The 17,413-nt window shown below is 54.2% G+C and overlaps 3 protein-coding genes across 3 annotated transcripts; 1 reads left to right on the plus strand and 2 right to left on the minus strand.

Annotated features, from left to right (window-relative positions):
• Positions 1–1,181: 1,181 nt before the first annotated feature.
• BESB_025460 (putative elongation factor TS) lies at positions 1,182–6,555 on the minus strand (the record flags this gene model as incomplete). The annotated part of the gene is made up of 5 exons (XM_029361226.1): positions 1,182–1,444; positions 2,066–2,228; positions 3,023–3,052; positions 3,774–3,926; positions 4,597–6,555. 5 exons carry the CDS (start codon positions 6,553–6,555, stop codon positions 1,182–1,184), a joined length of 2,568 nt encoding a protein of 855 aa, XP_029215581.1.
• Positions 6,556–8,731: 2,176 nt separating this feature from the next.
• Positions 8,732–9,340, plus strand: BESB_025470 (uncharacterized protein; the record flags this gene model as incomplete). The annotated part of the gene is made up of 1 exon (XM_029361227.1): positions 8,732–9,340. The coding sequence occupies one exon, from the start codon at positions 8,732–8,734 to the stop codon at positions 9,338–9,340; it is 609 nt and encodes a 202-aa protein (XP_029215582.1).
• Positions 9,341–12,214: 2,874 nt separating this feature from the next.
• Positions 12,215–15,702, minus strand: BESB_025480 (adenylate kinase; the record flags this gene model as incomplete). The annotated part of the gene is made up of 7 exons (XM_029361228.1): positions 12,215–12,405; positions 12,861–12,921; positions 13,199–13,300; positions 14,076–14,166; positions 14,473–14,687; positions 14,962–15,074; positions 15,435–15,702. The coding sequence occupies 7 exons, from the start codon at positions 15,700–15,702 to the stop codon at positions 12,215–12,217; spliced, it is 1,041 nt and encodes a 346-aa protein (XP_029215583.1).
• Between the last annotated feature and the right edge of the window lie 1,711 nt (positions 15,703–17,413).

Raw genomic sequence — 17,413 nt, forward strand, 5'->3', positions numbered from 1 at the left:
ACCTGAATGAGCGAACTACGCAAGCCCAGTCCAAAAACACAGGGACGCCGTAATATCCCTAGAGCATAGGGAAAACCTCAAGGTATCATCGGCCGTTTGACCGTCCGAACTCTGCGGGGCAGACGACCGGCATTGCGGTGTGCTGGCACCCCGCGAATAGCACTCGCATTCTGCGGTCACTCCGGTGTTTGCCTCTGAATGTCTCCTGTCGTTAATCTCCAACAGGTGGCGCCTCTCTCTACGAAGTCCTCTAATCCAGAGCTAACGTTTACTTCGCTGGCGGGCACCCACCGGCAGCTGGAACAGCGGCAGGCTGGCTTAGCGCCTCAACCTGTTGCCGTCCTTCAGAGAGACGAAACCCGTCCTTCTGGTACTGTTGGTCGATCCGGTACGTCAGCTCCTCTTGGCTGTTGGTAAGGGCCCTCAAACGTCGCTTACGGTGAAGGACGTCCGCACTTTCATTCTCGTCAGCGTGTGGTTCCCACCTTCTGATTGCTCGAAAAGCACTGCTAGCGCGCTGCAGTTCTTCTGCCTGTGTTGCTGAATCTAGAGTCTCACAGCGCGTGTCGACTGCGCTGACGAGTCCTCTGAATTCGAGAATTCCTCGCTCTGTTCCCTCAGCTGTCACGTAGCAAACACCTAACTTCGGGGGCAGGAATGAGAAGTCGCCGTGCGTTCTGCCGTGTGCTTCATGCGTCTGCCGTTCCCCTGGTAGGCGGAGTGTGTGCGTCGCTCCCAGCGCTTTCCAGTGACCAGGGAGTTTTCTCCGAACCCCAGCTACCTCACGGCCTTTGCAACGCCCCTCGCACCCAGCCCTTTGCAACCCTGGCGGGGAGTGTGGAACTCCGCAGTCATATGCATCGGGATCGGGATGCGTGTCCTGCAAAGAGACACACTGCCCCTGGAACCCCCGCCTCCCTCATTACGCGTCCGCTGCGTGGTGAGACTGTACCCTCTTCTTCGGCGTTGGAGAAGTCAGCGCGTAGCTGCTCTCCTAAAATCGTCAACGGAACCTCTCCTTCGCCGAGGTGGCAGGCGGGCGCCCTAAAGAGCGGTTCCGTTTCAACCCTGGAAAAGCGTTCGCCTATTGACAGGCCATCACGGACCCATTCAACGGAGAGGGGCGTGCACGCAGTTCGTAGCGGCTTCCGATACCCTACTGCGGTCTTCCACGATGCGCGCTATGCAGATGGGGAAGCAACTGCTTCGTTCTTCGACCATTCCCGGTGCCCGGCACAATCGCCCGGGAGGCCGTCAACAGCTCGATCTGCATGGTCACGTCCAGCTGGTTTAACGATTGGCAGCCCGAAGCTGTCGACGAAGAACGTCTGGAGCGCGTGCGGGACCGTTGTACCCGAAGCCAGAGTCGCCATGCTAAGTGTTTTGATGAAGCGAATCAACGACATGAAAGCACGCCCTGTTGGGACGTAGCGACAACGTGCAACTGAAGAATTAATGGTGTACACACAATGCCCTATAAAGGACGTCTTCGTCAACGGCGGTGGGCACTGACCAACCAGGTTGCGTCTCTGTGCCTCGCTGGGACTTCCACTGCTATTCCAAAGCCTGCTACTCTAGGGGAACCTCCGTTGTTGAGGCCGCAAAGCTGTAACTTCTACCGTCTGGGAAGCGGCGAGTTGCCGCCATGCTGGCTACACCCTAAAACGAACAGAGTGACACGTACTTGTGGTCGCCAAACGCTCGTGTCACTGCCTGTAAGCCCCATCACCTGAAAAAAAGCAACTCGCCTGTGCGACGACGTGAGGCGCAGCATACGCGTTTTCTCCGAACCATGTTGACGCGCTTTCCTCGTCAGTCGGTCTGCACGGAACCGTTTACCTCCGAAGGGCCTATTGTAACACGTGCGCATTGCAACTTGACGCCTGCAAAGCGCCTCTAGAGTGGCGGCACGAACCTTCACGTTACAGTTCTGGTTTCGCATTTACTCTGGGCAATAAGTTCTAGGTGTTGAACTCGTAGTTGCCCCCATCGGTGGTCGGCTTTCGAAGACACCTTGCGTCATCACGAGCGTTTCTAGTGCTGAGTTTCCTGCCAGCTATCCTACGTCCAGAAAAGTGGTTAATCGTCAAAAAGTATGGCGTCGTGGCCGAGCTTTTGACTATATTAGATCGCTGCTCGTCCGTGATTTCCGCATAGAGCAGGGTAGCATCTTCAGGTGTAGAGGACAGCAATCCGCTCGCTCTGTCACATGCTCCCACACTCGGGCTCTGACAGTGTCCACAAATCCAGCATATCCCCCTCATGCCCGTCAAGTGGGGAGTCCTCGCGTTTCTCATCTTCGCATGGAGAGCTCATTCATGTGCTGGGGACAGTCGGAATCCTGGAATCTTGTTATCACTGTTCACGATTGTTCGTCGGGGGCCGCCTGCACAGTCCAAAATAGCTGGTCTTGTTGTTTCTACTGATGTCACCAAGACGTGCGATGCGTTCGGGAAATAGCGGAGTGGAGTCTGAAATTGGCTCAGACGGAGTTCCACAACTAACCAGGAGCAGCCGTGAACCTGTCAGATGCCGCAGTCAGTGGCAGGAGCGAAGGTTAGCAACTGGAGCTGCCTTGAATGCTGCTATCGCTACCGGTCACCTACCGGGGATGTATTTCGGGGGTTACGGGCACTACATCACGTGGCAGCCGAGCAGTTGACTGCAGAGTCGTTTGCGAATCAACGCACTTCAAGCAGCTAGGACTACCAGCCAGTTAGACTGTCAATAGCATATCTACCAAACTTAATTCCTGAGATTATCATTCTCGCGAACATTGTTCGCCGCGTAATACAAAACGGGGGCAGGTCACCCCCGGGCGCAGACCCCGCTGAAGCTTTCCTGTAGCGGAAATTCGCAAAGCAGAAGAGAATTGACTGACGCACTTACACATCATCCAGAGAAAGGAGATCCCCGAACGTCTGAACTTTTAGCGTTGAAAGAAGAAGCGGAGTGCCCTCTTGACACGTAGCGGTGCTGGAAGATGTTCTTGTTTGGCAAACTCTGCTAGCACATCCTTTACCGGCTTGCCCCTGTCGTCCAGCAGCCATGTCTGCACGCAACACCTCACACACAAAGCACCTGCACGTGTGTGGGCGAGAAAGCAGAGGCGACTCCAGTGGCCTTTACAGACTCCAACACTGGCCCAGAATGCAAAGCCGTCCGCCATGCTCTCAATTTGAAATGGGGACACTCGGCGGGACCAGATGAGAGATGCTACTCCGGCTCCTACTTAGTCGCAACCTAAGGGTCTCCTCTACACGAAAGCGTTGACGCGTGAAATCCGTTGCGGGAGAGACGAATTGCTCACGGCTGTGTGCCCCCCTCCCCTCGACAGGGTTGTGAATGCAGTGATGCGCGTCGCAACACAGTTTACCATGGCACACCAAAGATGCTACGAAGACCGTTGCAGATACGCGCCAAAGACACGCATTCCAGGACAGCAGAGCACGCAGCACGTGGGGCTAATCAGGGCCCGTGTGCGCGTTGGCTAGCTCACTTCTACGCGCCTTAATGAATTAAGCGTCTGTACTAACTGATCTCAGACCCTCACGTTGCACGCCATAGGTTGTTGTCAGAGGCAACCCAGAGCCGCAACTGCATGCCGAGTCACGAAGGCAAGCGGCACTGACGGGTATCCATCTCTGCGTTTCAGGCACTGTACGATTTCTCAGTGCCCTGCGACATCCCCAATCTCTATGTTCTTAATGCCTGCTTTGTGTAGAGCTAGGTGATGTGTTGCTACCACTGCTCTGCCGAGCGAAAGCCATTACCTGTTCGGACAGAACAACTTCCTTGAACCACTTTTTCAATCTGCCTGCCACCATCTTCTCTATGACGGCTGGCGGCTTTCCGCTTCCCTCTGCCTGAGCACGGCAAGCGCGAACCTCGCGCTCGTACAGATCTCGATCCAAGGAGGCCACATCCTAAAAACAAAAACAATCGAGATTGCACAGCACCATAAGATCGGCAGTCTTGTTTGAGCAGCATGAGCACAACTCAACAGAGACGAATTGCTCACGGCTATGTGCCCCCCTCCCCTCGACAGGGTTGTGAATGCAGTGATGCGCGCCGCAACACAATTTACCATGGCACACCAAAGATGCTACGAAGACCATTGCAGATACGTGCCAAACACATGCACTCCAGGACAGCAGAGGAGGTGGTGCATGTTGCGGTTGGCCTTTCTTTCAAAAAATTGATTACCTGAGCAAATAAAAAATCTTACCAGAACACTTTTCATGTTAATTATAAATACAACAATGTTTTCAAGTACTTTAGTTGAAAAATCACAGTTTTCCTGTTTGCGTAAACCCTAGTTCTCTTCAATGATTCAGTACAGGAAAAAGGTAAAAACGTGAGCCTTCAATACTGCTATTCTTAAAGATTTTTTCTCAAAAATCTTTCCACGTTCATCAAAGTTGTATTATACTTAATAGAAATCGGGCTGTACCCACCGGCAGGAGGTTACAGATGCCACACATGTTGATCCTCGGTGTTCTCTGATGCCGTGACTGAACTGCAGGCTCTGATCCGCTCCGGTGAGCATCAAAGCTGACTAGCGAAATTGAGAGACTGCGCCAAAATGAGACTCACCACAGCTAGGGGTTTTGATGCTGCGACCTGCATGCCGATCTTCTCTGCCATTCCAGTAAGTTTATCCGCTCTTTCCCTCGCCTCACTGCAGTGGTTCGGTCTGCACCCGAGTTGTCCTTGTTTCCGCATTTGCTGCTCTGCTGCGGGCCGGCCTCGTTCTCCTGTCGCGGCCGACATCTCTAACTCCACCAGCACGCCTATACTTCCAACGTTGTCGCCCATTCTGTCATGCAGGTACAGTCCCACAGCGCCTTTTCCCACGTGTGACGCCAGACTTGCGGCGTCCTCGATGACAATTCGCTCTCCGACCAGAGAGCTGAGGAAATGTAGCTCGTCGCGAACCAAGCGACCCCGTTTGCTGTGTCCTTCGTCGGGCGTTCCGACGTCCTCATCAGGCATCTTGCCTGTGGCAGAAGGTACGCCATGCACCGCCCGTCCTCCCGCTTTGCCTGAAGAAGGCCAGGAGGCGTTCAGAAGGTACTTGACGAGAGCAGGTCCTGACTCAGGGAATGCCGGAGATGCCGATCGCGTTCCTGATGAATCTTCAGGCGCGCTGTACTCGGATTCTCCTAGGCTCTCGCTTTGCTCCACCGCAGTTCTGCTTGCGATTTTTCTACGAGCAAGATCTGCGAGGATGGTAGCCGCGCGCTGGGCGAAAGACTTGACTTGGTCATTCCTAGCAACAAAATCTGTATCGCAGGTTACCTTGATCATCACTTTTCCCTCCCATTCTCCGGCATCCCCGCCCGCCTCCGCGTCGACTCCTGCCCCCTGCTTCTGGGCGCACGTGGCGTCGCCTCCGTCGCGTGCTTCCGCTGCGGACTTCAAATCACCGCCTTCCGCTGTCTGGTTCACTGTTGCCTCATCTCCGTCACGCCGCGCATTTGGCGCGCGCGACGAAGCGCCGGCGGATCTGACAACTCGCGCCCTCCACGAAGCAACCGCTATCACCCCTTCTCGTCCATGATTGGCGCTGAGGCTGGCCGCCGCTGCCGCTGCCGCCCCCGCCGCAGAGCCGCGCTGCCGGAGCCAGTCCACGGCGCCGCGGATGTCTCCGTTTGAGGCCGCGAGAGCCTCTTTGCAGATGGACACGCTGCTGTTGGTCAGGGCACGAAGTTTCTTCAACAGCTCCAAAGATGACGACGCAGGAGGCGAGGAAGCAGCCGAATCCGCGGAAGTAGGGGCTGCGGCTACGCACGAACTAGAGCGACCGCCCGCCGCGCACGCGGCCGAAGAAAACAGGAAAGAATGAGGCAAACTAGCCACATTCAGCGCAGCAGGCGAAGACAGAAAGGCCTTATGCGGCGACGCGGGCACTACCGCGCAAGGAGACACACCATGGGGGTCTTCAGATGCCGTTACTGCACAGAGGGGCTCTAACTGAGACAACCCCTTCGCCCCCTGGGAGGCAGCAAGCGTCAGAGGCGCGCTCCCTTTGGTCCTCAAGGTCTTCACACTTGAGAACACAGGAGCTGCAAGGAAGTTCGCATTTGAGACCAGAGGAGCTGAGACGAAGCAGCAGCCAAGAAGCGGGTCGGTAACGTTCGGGTCCCGACACCCTAGCGATTGTCCTCCATCGGCGCGGAGGCGGTGGTAAGCACGCAGCGGCTGCAAGGTGGAAACTGGATGGGAAACAGGAAACGAGCGCGGCGACAGGCACGCGAGGTATGAGCGGAAGGACGGCGGCGTACAAGAATTGGACGTCGCGACCCGATGGAAGCTAAAGTGCCCATAGACAGAATGTCGTTGCCCTCGGGCAGCCCCTCGGCGTTCCAGCGAACACCAGAGGGCGCGACACGTCGCCGCCTCTACATCCCTGTTCTGTGCAAGCTGAGGAAAATTGTAGGGGGGAGCGGGAAGAGCCGCGGGTTGTTCTGGCGTCTTCAGCGTGAGAACGGAGAACGGAAGGTGCAGGAGGAAAAAAGAAAGGGCGCAGCCGCACACGACTGAGGCCAGCATGGAGAGGATGGGGTAGTGACGTTGCGGAGAAGGGGTGAGAAAGAGGACTGAGATGAACACGCCACCGAGCTTAGCAATCGAGCGAAACCAAAAGCATCCTAGGCACGGAAGTGTAGTATTTCGGGGGTTCTGAGCTCCGTCCTTACGATAGACTTAAACTTCGAATGACCTCAACTGCAGTCTAAAGCAGTGTCTCATGAAAGCCTAGGCTCGGACAAAAAGGGTTCTTCATAGTGCTGCACACGATCGGGGTATTTCGCAGCGGAGTGGTACGTGTATCAAGCTCGTGGCCACGTGCTGCAACCTTGAATCCCCTCCACGTTCCTCCGGCTAGCGCAAAAGGATCTATCTTCAGTACAAGAGAAACCCTGTATGGAGAAAGTCAGAGATGGATACGTCCAATTACAAGGATGACCTGTACAGCTAGAATCCCGGGTATCCTCGGGTTCCGTCGACGCGTTGCCCTGGGCACGATGGGGAGACGTCCAACAAGCTTCTTCACAAATAAGGAGTCCCACATCATTACCCCAGTGCGGACAGCTTGAGCACCCACGTGGCCAGCAGAGAGAGCACATTCACTTGTCAAGGATGCAAGGGGTGAGCGACAGACTGCCGGTACAGACGTACACAAGGCTAGCCCATTCACCCAGTCGCTTCTGACGAAAGAAGACGCACATTTACGGTCAGAGAATCGACGCAGTCTGCAGCGGAGAGGTCGGCTCAGTTTGTCGCAAGTGAACGGTACTACCACGACCCGCCTATGTTCCGGTCCTGCATATTTTTTTTAGCGATGTTGCTCGACAAGACGGCGCAGTTACATATATGCATGCGCAGTGCGCCGCGGTCCCCAGCAGCCGATACGGCGCCGGACCACCAGCGAGCTTGTTGCTCCTGTGAAGACACATGAGGCTACAGCTTAGAAAAAAGCCTCTCTAGCCATATCCCTGCGTGTGTCCTTGCACGTGCGCCTGTCTCAAGCCTTTTTCGTGGCAGCAGTAGTTCAGTCATCCAAAGGCATAGGCTTGAGAAACAGAAACTGCCTTGCCCGAAGGTGTGACTGCTGCTGCTCTGTCTGGTGGGCGCGGCGGCGAATGGGTGAGCGGGTCGCGCTTCCTTTCGGAGCAGTTTGAGATTCCCCAAATGCTACAACAGACCTTACGCCGGCAGAAAATTATCCTCGTTTTCATTTTCTGATAGCTGGAGGATCGGAATCCATCCGCCTGTTGAAAAAAAGGAGAAGAGCTTTGTGGTGAAGCCCTTCGCCCACCCGTAGGGTGTGCGTCTTTTTGCCACCGCCGCATGCACACTAGTGAGCTCCGCGCTGTGTTTTCTGCGGTCGAAAGGGGGTTTCCTACCTCTTTTCTCTGTATTCTGTTCAACGTGTGAAACCAAACAAAAGAAGACTATAGCATTGTGAGGCAGAATCACGTTGGTTCAGCCGTGCTATGCGTTGCAGCTCTTTGCTACCGGTCGGTGCTGTGAATGGCGCGATCAGCGTCGCTCGCTGGGTGACTACGAATAAGTACCGGCTGGTGCCTTCCATATGCTGGGTTCTTTTTATGGGTGGCGCACGCGGGCTAAACTCACATATTTCCATGAATCAGCTGAGCAGAATTCGTGCTTCCTAGCTCGAGACAAGTGTGCTCTGACGCCAACCAAGAGAAAGGGTTATCTCGAAATGAAAAGGTAGCGTGTGGCTGCAGAAAATCTTTGGGACCCCAGTAACGCGCAAACTTGCTCGGCGCCAGCGGCCTGCCCGGATGTGTGCGTCTCTTGCATCCTCTTTTTTCCGTTTCGGTCACACTTCCTTCCCTGCTAGCGCGGGATGAAGTGAAGTGTAGTGCACGAGGCCGTGAGGCCGGTGCATCGGCGAGGGAACGTGCCAAACGGGACTGCAAAGAGTCCACTTGTAGCTGGTTCCGCATGTTCTTGAGGAAAGAGCTGTTATGCTTGACAGAGATTCTGTTCACCTTTTTTATATGGACAAGCTTACTTTTGTCGGTATGCTCGTGTCATCGCGGCCCATCCCAACGTTCGCTTCCTGGCGCCCAGTTTATTTTCTTAAGTCTTCAAAGTTGTCTCCGAAGCGAGAGGAAAGTGCTTGTGCTGCCTTTAGGGTGCCGATACATTTCACCTCGTTTTTGTCGCTGTATTGGTATTCATACGGGCTTCCAAAATGCAAGTCACTACGTTTCTCGAATCTTTCGTATTCCTGCCTCTCGGGGGGTTCCTTCTTCTTACTTCCCTCCTTGGTGTGCGATTTCTTAATTCAGTTACTAGCCGCATATGCCGGCAGACGATCTCCATTGGATATGTAAACTTGCGCCTTGTGTCTCTGATTCTCTTGATAAATGCGTGTTTCTTCGCTCGGGAGCAGGTAGTGCTGACGCGTATATACGCGTCTCCATCTTTCGCGCAGTATTGCGGGACTTCGGGACCGGGTAGCCCGTTTCCCGGTGACGCAGCAAAAGACCCCGTAGCTGCTGCCGCTTCAGCCGCGGCCGCGCAAGCGGCGGCGGCTGCTCTCGCTGGTGGAGAAGCAGGGCTGCAGTGCATGGCTTACAAGCTAAGACACGAGAGGAACTGGTGGTTGTCTCTCTTGAGTCTTAGTGTTTGGCTTCTTTTGTGGAGAGTGACTGCTATGGTCGCCAATTATGACACACGACTCAAAGTGCTCGAAGAGGAGAAGGCACGTGAGCTTGCAGCGCTTGAGAACGCCAGATGCGAATTGAAAAACGAAGAAACCATTGTAGGAAGAGCTGCCGCCGTCAAAAAGGTTGCATAGAACGTGTGGAGTTACGTGGGAACGCCAAGCGGCAGGACCAGAGGCGTCCAACATCCGGAAGAGGTGCGTACGTTATTCTTCGAAAAAGCGGAGGCGAAATGGTACTGGTTGTAATGCGCACGGAAAGTTGTTGACCGAGGGGTTCTGCGCAGAGGAGGCCGGGTGCAACGGTCGAGGGCGAAGGTGAGATCAACGGCTGTCCTGATCGACCGCTGTGGCGGTGCAAGGTGATCTATGTCATGAGGACGCTATGGGGAGGGGGCTTTTGGGAACTGGCTGTGTACCGACGTTGGAACTTTGGGGGACATTTTCGCGGTATCGATCAACAGGCTTCCGTTGGTGTTCTTTGTGTCGAATGGTTCGTAGTGAATTTACGGAGGGTAGGGATGAGCTCATTTTTGCGACGATAGCAGGCATGATGCCATCACCTCATGCTGCCGGCGTTAACGGGCTACTGTGACCGGATCTTCGTGATCCTGAGAAATGAATGAATTGCCGTACCAGTGGTGAGTGCTGTCGACTTGGGTGCACTGGTCCCCTGAATCACTTCACATTGCAGTTTTCTGATGGTGTGGATTTCCATTGTTATTCACTTGTGTTAGAGGCTTGAGGGAAACAGTATCAGCGAGGTCAGCCGCGAATATCTACTACACAGGTATCACCGTTGTGTGGTAAACCCTCGCCTCACGGGTGTAAAATACCAGAAGGGTGGCATGACAGCTGGAAGGTCTCCGACGTTCTCGAGGATCGGTGCCAACAGTGTACCAGCCATCAGGAGCAGCTACAGTGCGCAGATCGGCTGGCTTCCATCGAGGACACAAACGTTTCAAATTGCCCGGAACTTTTCCCACAGCACATCGGATGCAGGGAGCATCAAATAAGGAAGGGACGTTTCAGTCCACTTCAAACAACATGCCGTGTCTTCCTTTCGCACTCACTGCAGCTCTAGCTTAAGTTCCCACCAAAAAACATGACGTACGCAGCTTTCCGGAGAGCAGTTCTGTCGGTGCTCCCGCGGTGGGTCTGGGGCCTTCAAAGAGTTCTGAAAACCAGAGAGGACCGATATCTTCGGGCACCATCAACGTACGTGACGGCACGCCAATACCGCGTGCGTAGGAAAGCACCAGTTTCGATCTCTGTTTTGAAGGCCATTCGTACGCCGCAGATGTCGTTGTTCCTTGATGACATTTACATCAAAGTCGCGCCTGGTTGCTCGTGCCGGGCATTTCTCCCTTGCTCTGCGATATGTGCTTACCTTTCGATGTGCTCGAGAACTCGGTGGAAGACATCATTCGCCGAATGAATGTCATTTGAGCTGTGAAAGCAGAGAGGCCGCCGAGTGGTGGGTAGTAACGCGCATTTGGTTTTAAGGCGATGCATGTAAGCATACGGACGTATACAAAAATATACACCGGTCATATCCAGCGGAAGGGCATGTGTTCGGGAGTTGCGCGGCCGTTGCAGTCAAGCAGCTTTCTTTTCCAGACGGAATTGTATAGCCCAGCATAGTGTAGCGTCCCTGATTTGCATAGTGTGCCCAAGAATAAGCAACTGTTTTCAGCGGGGGGCGAGCACAACAATGCCCGGCCCCTTCCGAAAACGGATGCCTGTGTTGGCGAGGGTTTACCTAAAAGTGGCGGAGACGCCAGGAAAAACATTCATTATTTTCCCTCGCTGGTCATTGACAGTCTTTGCCCTGAGATTGCAATCCGTTGTTTTTGTGCATTAGGCAGTTCGCAAGACAGACAGCGAACAGTGATAGAAATGAAAGGCCACACCGTCACTGCAATCCATTCATTAGGTTGTGCGAATGTCCTCACTGGGGCAGGCAAAACCGAAGCCGTCGGCATGCGGCCAGTCAGCCTCACTGAAGGCCAAGTTATGGAATTTGACAGAACGCGGTTCGAAGCACACCACCGCTCTCAGTATCTTTTCGCTCGTTGCCATCGTTTGTTTCTCACTTTCCTATCCTCGTACACTTTGGTATACGTGAGCTCCTATTCTAGATTTTTATCTACTCACTCCTTTGCTAATGCCTCCGCACTGTCCACTCTCGAAGGCTGCAGGCCCTGCGCCGACTCCGAGTTCTTCGAACCGGCAGTGGAATTCTGTGGCAATATCAGGAGCACGGCATATTTGGCACCAAAACTGCGTCTTCGATTTCTCAGACCGTCTGCAGGCCTGCCAACGGCTCTTGTGGGGACCGTCAAAAAAGAGTCATGTCGGGGATCTGACTCACGGTATGCAAAGACCGCAGGGCGGTTGTTGTGGAACTGCAACAGCCTGGAGGATAAGAGACGTGAAAACTATACTTGCGTGGGGTGTATGTGGCTGATGACAGAAAAACGTTTCACTTTTCGATCTAGGTTGGTAGCCAGCTACGCTGCTCGCATCCCTCCATAGTTAGTAAGGATGCCGGGGGAATACATTTTACTCGAACCTCTGTGATGTTGCAATACCGATAGACTATGCAAGGTAAATCAGATGTCCATGTTGATGGAATGGCGCCTGGCAGAAAGGCACCAGAAGGCCACACATGCCTGGCCTGCGCCCGAAAAGCGCAACTCACAAGGATACCCGTAAGCTCTCCTTGGGCTCCCTGGATTCGCGTCGCCACATTAGAATGTTCTTACTTTGCCGTTCACTACTTCGTTGCAGCGCTTCGCCATCCGACTGGCCTGAGTCTCCTGAACGCGTTGGATAGCCACACATCAGTAGGTGGGGCATAGTCTTTTCTTGGGTACAAGATCACTGATCACATATTGGCACTTGCCACGCGTAGCTGCTCGTCCCAACCCTATCATGCAACAGGCCACGAGGCGAAACAATGAAAGCCCTTGTCGCCCGCCGGAACCTTGTGAGGCTGTTGTGGCACTACGTGACGGTGTCAGGACCCACAGATTCAACGTCCAACGCAATGAGCTGTGTTGGTGTCAGCCGCGCATGGCGAAGCCACTCAGCCTGCGAGCTGGTTTGCGGAAAACCTTCGAGCACCCATCCGCGCTGTGCACAATCTGCTTGTCGCAATCTGTTCAGCAGAACTGGCAGGAGAATGTCCTGTGGCACTGCACAAAAACACCATTGTGGGCCCAATGAATTATGAGTTCTTAGCCTCATCCGCAGTCTCGGTCCGCATCAGGCATGCACCCGTAGGAAGCTTCGGAAATGATGACTGAGCGGACAGTTGCGCGTGCTTTGACGGCTTTCAGCATTCGTCGACTAGACTGGTCAAACATGAGCGTTCTTCATGGACACCGGTGGCGGCCGCTATGGTACGACGGAGGGGAAGGATAGTGGCGATTCTGGGAGATGCTGAAAGCACTCGGCTAAAGAACTCTCACGCCAAATCCTCCTCTCTAAAGTTTCTGCTAGTCAGTGCGGCCTCCACAGCAGCACAGCGGGAAGCGTTCTGATCCCGCCCCCCCCCCCCCCGCCCCCCGTCCCCCGGTCGCATGACATGAGCGTTGTCAACTCCATGCGACAAGAAATGACGTCAATTGAGCAGTGTGTGGAACCTTACATAGATCTCCCTTTTCTTCGGCCAGCCGGAGGGCTTCCCTTGCCGTTGGGTTTGTGATTGCCTGGAAGGGTGCACGCGAGAACTGCCAATTCCTGCGTTTAACTACCAGAAGACTGGCAATCGTGTCGGGGGCGACGGATGGCTCCTTCGCATCCGAGACAATGATGTAGGCGGCCGACACCCGTATGTCCGTGCAGCCTCTTAGTGTAGTGCTTCTCTGCGTCAGCGTCGTATATCGGCTAGGCGCCCGGTAATATGTGGGGGACAGGCGGCGGGTTCATACTGCAAGCCTGTTGAAAGATGCTCTGGGCGCGGCGACGCGTTGTGTCATGACTCACCAACTCGCGGATGATCTGAAGTGCATCGAAGTGCACGACTCCGTACCAATCAGCAAGCAGTTCTGCTTGTGTCGACTTGCCGCTTCCTCTCGGTCCTATGATCTGGGCATCGCGGCACAGATACACTGCCAAAGTACGGCTAGTCAGCAGCCCGGATGTAGCTCGTGTCTTCCGTGTATCGCGGCTCAAGTGGGCTCTTCCAGAACAATCTGCAGAACTAGGTGGCAACGGACCGCGTCCCCGATGATGCCTTCAGAGTTACACTAGAGGACTTCTCACGCGGGCAATCATCGTGGTCTTCCCTGTACCCTCAGATGAAATAAAATGGACTTCGACATGCCAAAGAGCAGTCACACGCGGAACATGTCATTTGTATGTTATATCCATTGAATCGAAAGGAATCGCGCTGTGATTGACATCGAATCAGACCTCCGCTGAGAAGCCAGTCGCTGACTCCGAATAACACTGCAAGGGCTTCGTACGCATACGTAGGTAGCGCCGCGAAACTGGTTGCTGCGAGAGAGCTCGCACCCCCACGGAACCCTCTCGCTTTTTAGAATGCCACCCTTTTTTATTGCCATGATCTCTCGGGACTTACGCAGATTCGCGGTTGATAGCGTCGTGTTTGCTTGTCTTCTAACAAGCCACAGTGTGCCTGCGAGGCTCGAGACAAGCCGCAAAGGTGAAGCACGAGTCACCGCCCCAAACTCAAAGCGAAGCGCGGAATACTGAACAAGACGAGACGCAATCACACTAACAGAATGCAAGTGAGAACACTGGCATCAGTGCTGGATTCATTTCTGGCATAAATCTGACACGTTTTCCCGGCACGACACAGTGGTGGGGAATCGTCTGCGGCGGTGGCTGCGTCGCTCACTCGGATCCTTCGAAGAGTCTCGTCCTGAATTGCAGAAGAGTCGATAATGTGATACGCAGAGCAGTACTGCTGCATGATGCTGGCTATATGCCTGAACGCCGACAACCCCAGGGGAGTACTTCCAGGAATACAATCGCCTGCATGTGTGAACAGAACGGCCTGGCTCAACATGGCTGCAGCCTCAGTCGAGAACGAGCCGGTTTGGCACGAAGCAATTCGTTCTTGTCAGTCCGCGCAGCTCTAGTAACGTCGCCAAGGTGCACATTTCACCAGGAAGTCATTGCATTGGTCCCTTGTTTGTATGATGACGATTGCGAGGGGAAGGGCATCACCATAATTGGCGTTACTCATTTTCTGATGAGGACTAGAGGGCGCAACTGAACCCTGGAGAAGTTACCTCTCATATGCTTGAACCTTTTTGCTGTTTTGATTGGAGGACAGCAGGCCCGCTTCGGGTGGCTGTACTTCCTCTGGGTCTGCCGCCACGCCCAACAGACTGTCGACATGTTCCCTCTCATCCCTCTCGGCAGCTCGATGCAGTTGGAAGGACGCTGAAAGTTCGCTCGATGGAACTTGCAGGACAATGAACTTGTCAGGAACGATCCGGCTTTCCTGTCGGGAAGAGACACACCGGCAATTCTGCAGGTGACGGAATGCTGCTATGCACACTGCTGCACAACGGGGTACCTTAAGTCCCCCCCTCTTCCCGCAAGACTACGTCCCGCGCCCATTCTCCCCCCCCCCCCCCCCCCCGCCGCGTCGTCTCTCCCCGCTTCGATCCAGGCATGAAGATATTCTCATGGGCCCCCGGGGCCCCGCTTCCACTACCGTGTTGGCCGCTCCCCCCCCTCCCTCCTCCCGCTGGCAGCGGACTCCAACGCCTTACTTGCATGGCCACGGCCTGAACTCTCGTTCGAGGGAAGCCGTTGATGATGCACCCTCGACGCTGATGTTTCCTAATCGCTGGTATGACTGCGTCGATAGCGATTTGGTCAGGGACTGAGAAGCGGGCACGTTAAAGACGTTGATGCCGGGCAAGCAGGCACAGGTCTGTGATCCTCGGCAGCACGAGTCGAGGTCGCAGTGGTCGCAGATACCAAGCTGCAGGAGAACCGTCTAAGGCAGGAGCTAAGCAAAAAGGGCGTACGCAAGCAGATCTGTTAAGATCTAAATGCATACATACAACGTAGGCCTACGCGAGCGCACGAGCAGAGGTCAAGTTTTGTTTCGCAGTTAGGTATATTGTTCAGGAAGAAGTACCTCTATTGCGTTTTGGCTCTGTGTGTGGGTTCCTTGTAGGCATATAAGCTGATGAGTTACCGTACCACAGCTGCGTTCATTAGCGGGTCATTTCCTTACCGAGGTCGCCGTTCTGAATGCATCGGCTCTCAAGTGTCTCGTTGTTCTTTTCTAGGAAGGCTCTGATCAGGCGGCCGGCATGAATGTGAATGAGATCGTGGCTATCTGCAAGTCTGTCGCAGATCTGGGATCTCTTGCTACCCTGCAGTAATCCGTTAAACGAAAGGCGGCGAAGAGAGCATGCTTTCAGCCGTCTTTGGCTGGGGCATTTGCTTTTTTCAAGCAGTAATATAGGAGTGTCCGAGCCGACCAAGAAGCTGATGAGCATAGGGAGTGCACAAAGAAGCACTGTTTCGTGTTGCCTGGATCGCTCTGATAAGGCTTGTGCGTCTTCCAGCGGGTTATGTGCGTAGGGAAAGTCGCTATTTAAACTGCTTTAACATTTACATGTGTGCGCACGTAAATAGCAGCACTACGGACCCATTCTAAATCTAGATGCTACAAAAAGAAGGCTCCCTCTCATCAGTTGTGCTCGTCAGTGATTTACTTGTCTTTTCAGCTAAAGCAGGTCCGATATGTATATTTCTGCCGTCGCTCATTTTTCGAGTGTGTGCTGAACGGCATTCCCTCTAAACACTAAGCCCCCCCCCCCCCCCCCCCCCCCCCATCCCCCCCGCTCCTTCCCAAGGTATGAATGTCTGGCTTCATAGTTTCAGCAGTATTCCAAAGCCTGTTTTGGTTTTTTCCGAAGTTCAGAGTGCCACATGCCTGAGGTCCAAGAATAACGATGCAGATCCCGGGCGGTCTCTCTAGGTAGTTGATCAGGTGTTGAATAGGGTCGTCTGGGTAATGTAGGATTAGTTCCTTCAGCAAATCGTCGAATAATTCGTTGACATGTTGTTGCTCCACATATGCGGTTGTCTCGTCTAGCGACGTCTGCCTGTCGGCGGCAAATAGCGCGTCTGTCATGGCAGGAGCCGGCGTTGGGGGTGGTGAAGACAGAGGACGACCCCCTAAAACCTGGAGGCTCAGTGTTGCTGCCTCCCGCGTCCCGTGTGAATCATCCATATTAAAAGCGCGTTCTGAAGAGGGTAACCCCGCCTACGTGATCGGCTGGCCCATCATTCCCGACACCGAGTGAAGTCACCAAAAGGACGGGCCGCGTCAGGGAAATGCAAGGTACCGTAGGCAGCGATTGCAGACGAGCAGGCAGGCTATTGGGAGACGTCATGAATCATGAGGAGCCGAAAAAATTCTTTTCATGAGTTACAGTGTGATGAAGACGAAACAGCGTCCGCGAAATGGTACCAAGCTTTCCTCAGCAGGTAGCTGACCATACTTGGTGACAAAGGTGCTTCTACACCCGTTTGGGACAACGGCGTGAGATACCAGGCTATTATTGTTGTGTTGTCGATCTCACTTCGCAACAGTATCTCTGTGTGTGATGAGCCGAGAGCTCGCTACAAGCAGGTCTTCCGGTAACAGCCACACTTCAGGCCATCCATGCCTGTGATGCGAGGCCTCTCGACGCTTACTCACTCGAGGGTTGTGTTGCGGGAAGGAAGTAGCGTACTCAGCGGCACTGTTCAAGACGACCAAAAACAAATCCCGTAAAACCTCGAGTGGGAGCAAATTTCTAGTCTGGGCATACCGCAGTCTCCGTAGGTGGCGTTAATCTAAAAAGCCACGCGCTGCATGCAAAGGCACAGAGGCCGCTGGAGCGAGACTTCAGTTTGGCGTCCTTTTCGTACCACACTCGCTGCTAGAACCTCTGCAGGTGCAGCCATTTCGCCCTCGCGCTGATCCCGTGGCAAGCTGAAGGGGATAATTGAAAAAAAGCCACCGTCGTTGGCATGAGCCTTGGCAGTGAGCGTGCGTGTAAAAATTGCGAACGCTTCGCAACTAGTACGGTTTTTGCGGGGGGACGGCGGGGACCCGGGGGGTGGAACATAAGGCCGTCAGCAATCAGGAAGGGAAACTGTTTCACCGAGATTGCCTCGATTGTAACGACATTTCTTGCGTCATTCTGTGAGACAAAA

The sequence above is a fragment of the Besnoitia besnoiti genome (assembly GCF_002563875.1).
Source record: "Besnoitia besnoiti strain Bb-Ger1 chromosome Unknown contig00014, whole genome shotgun sequence".
Classification (NCBI taxonomy): domain Eukaryota; phylum Apicomplexa; class Conoidasida; order Eucoccidiorida; family Sarcocystidae; genus Besnoitia; species Besnoitia besnoiti.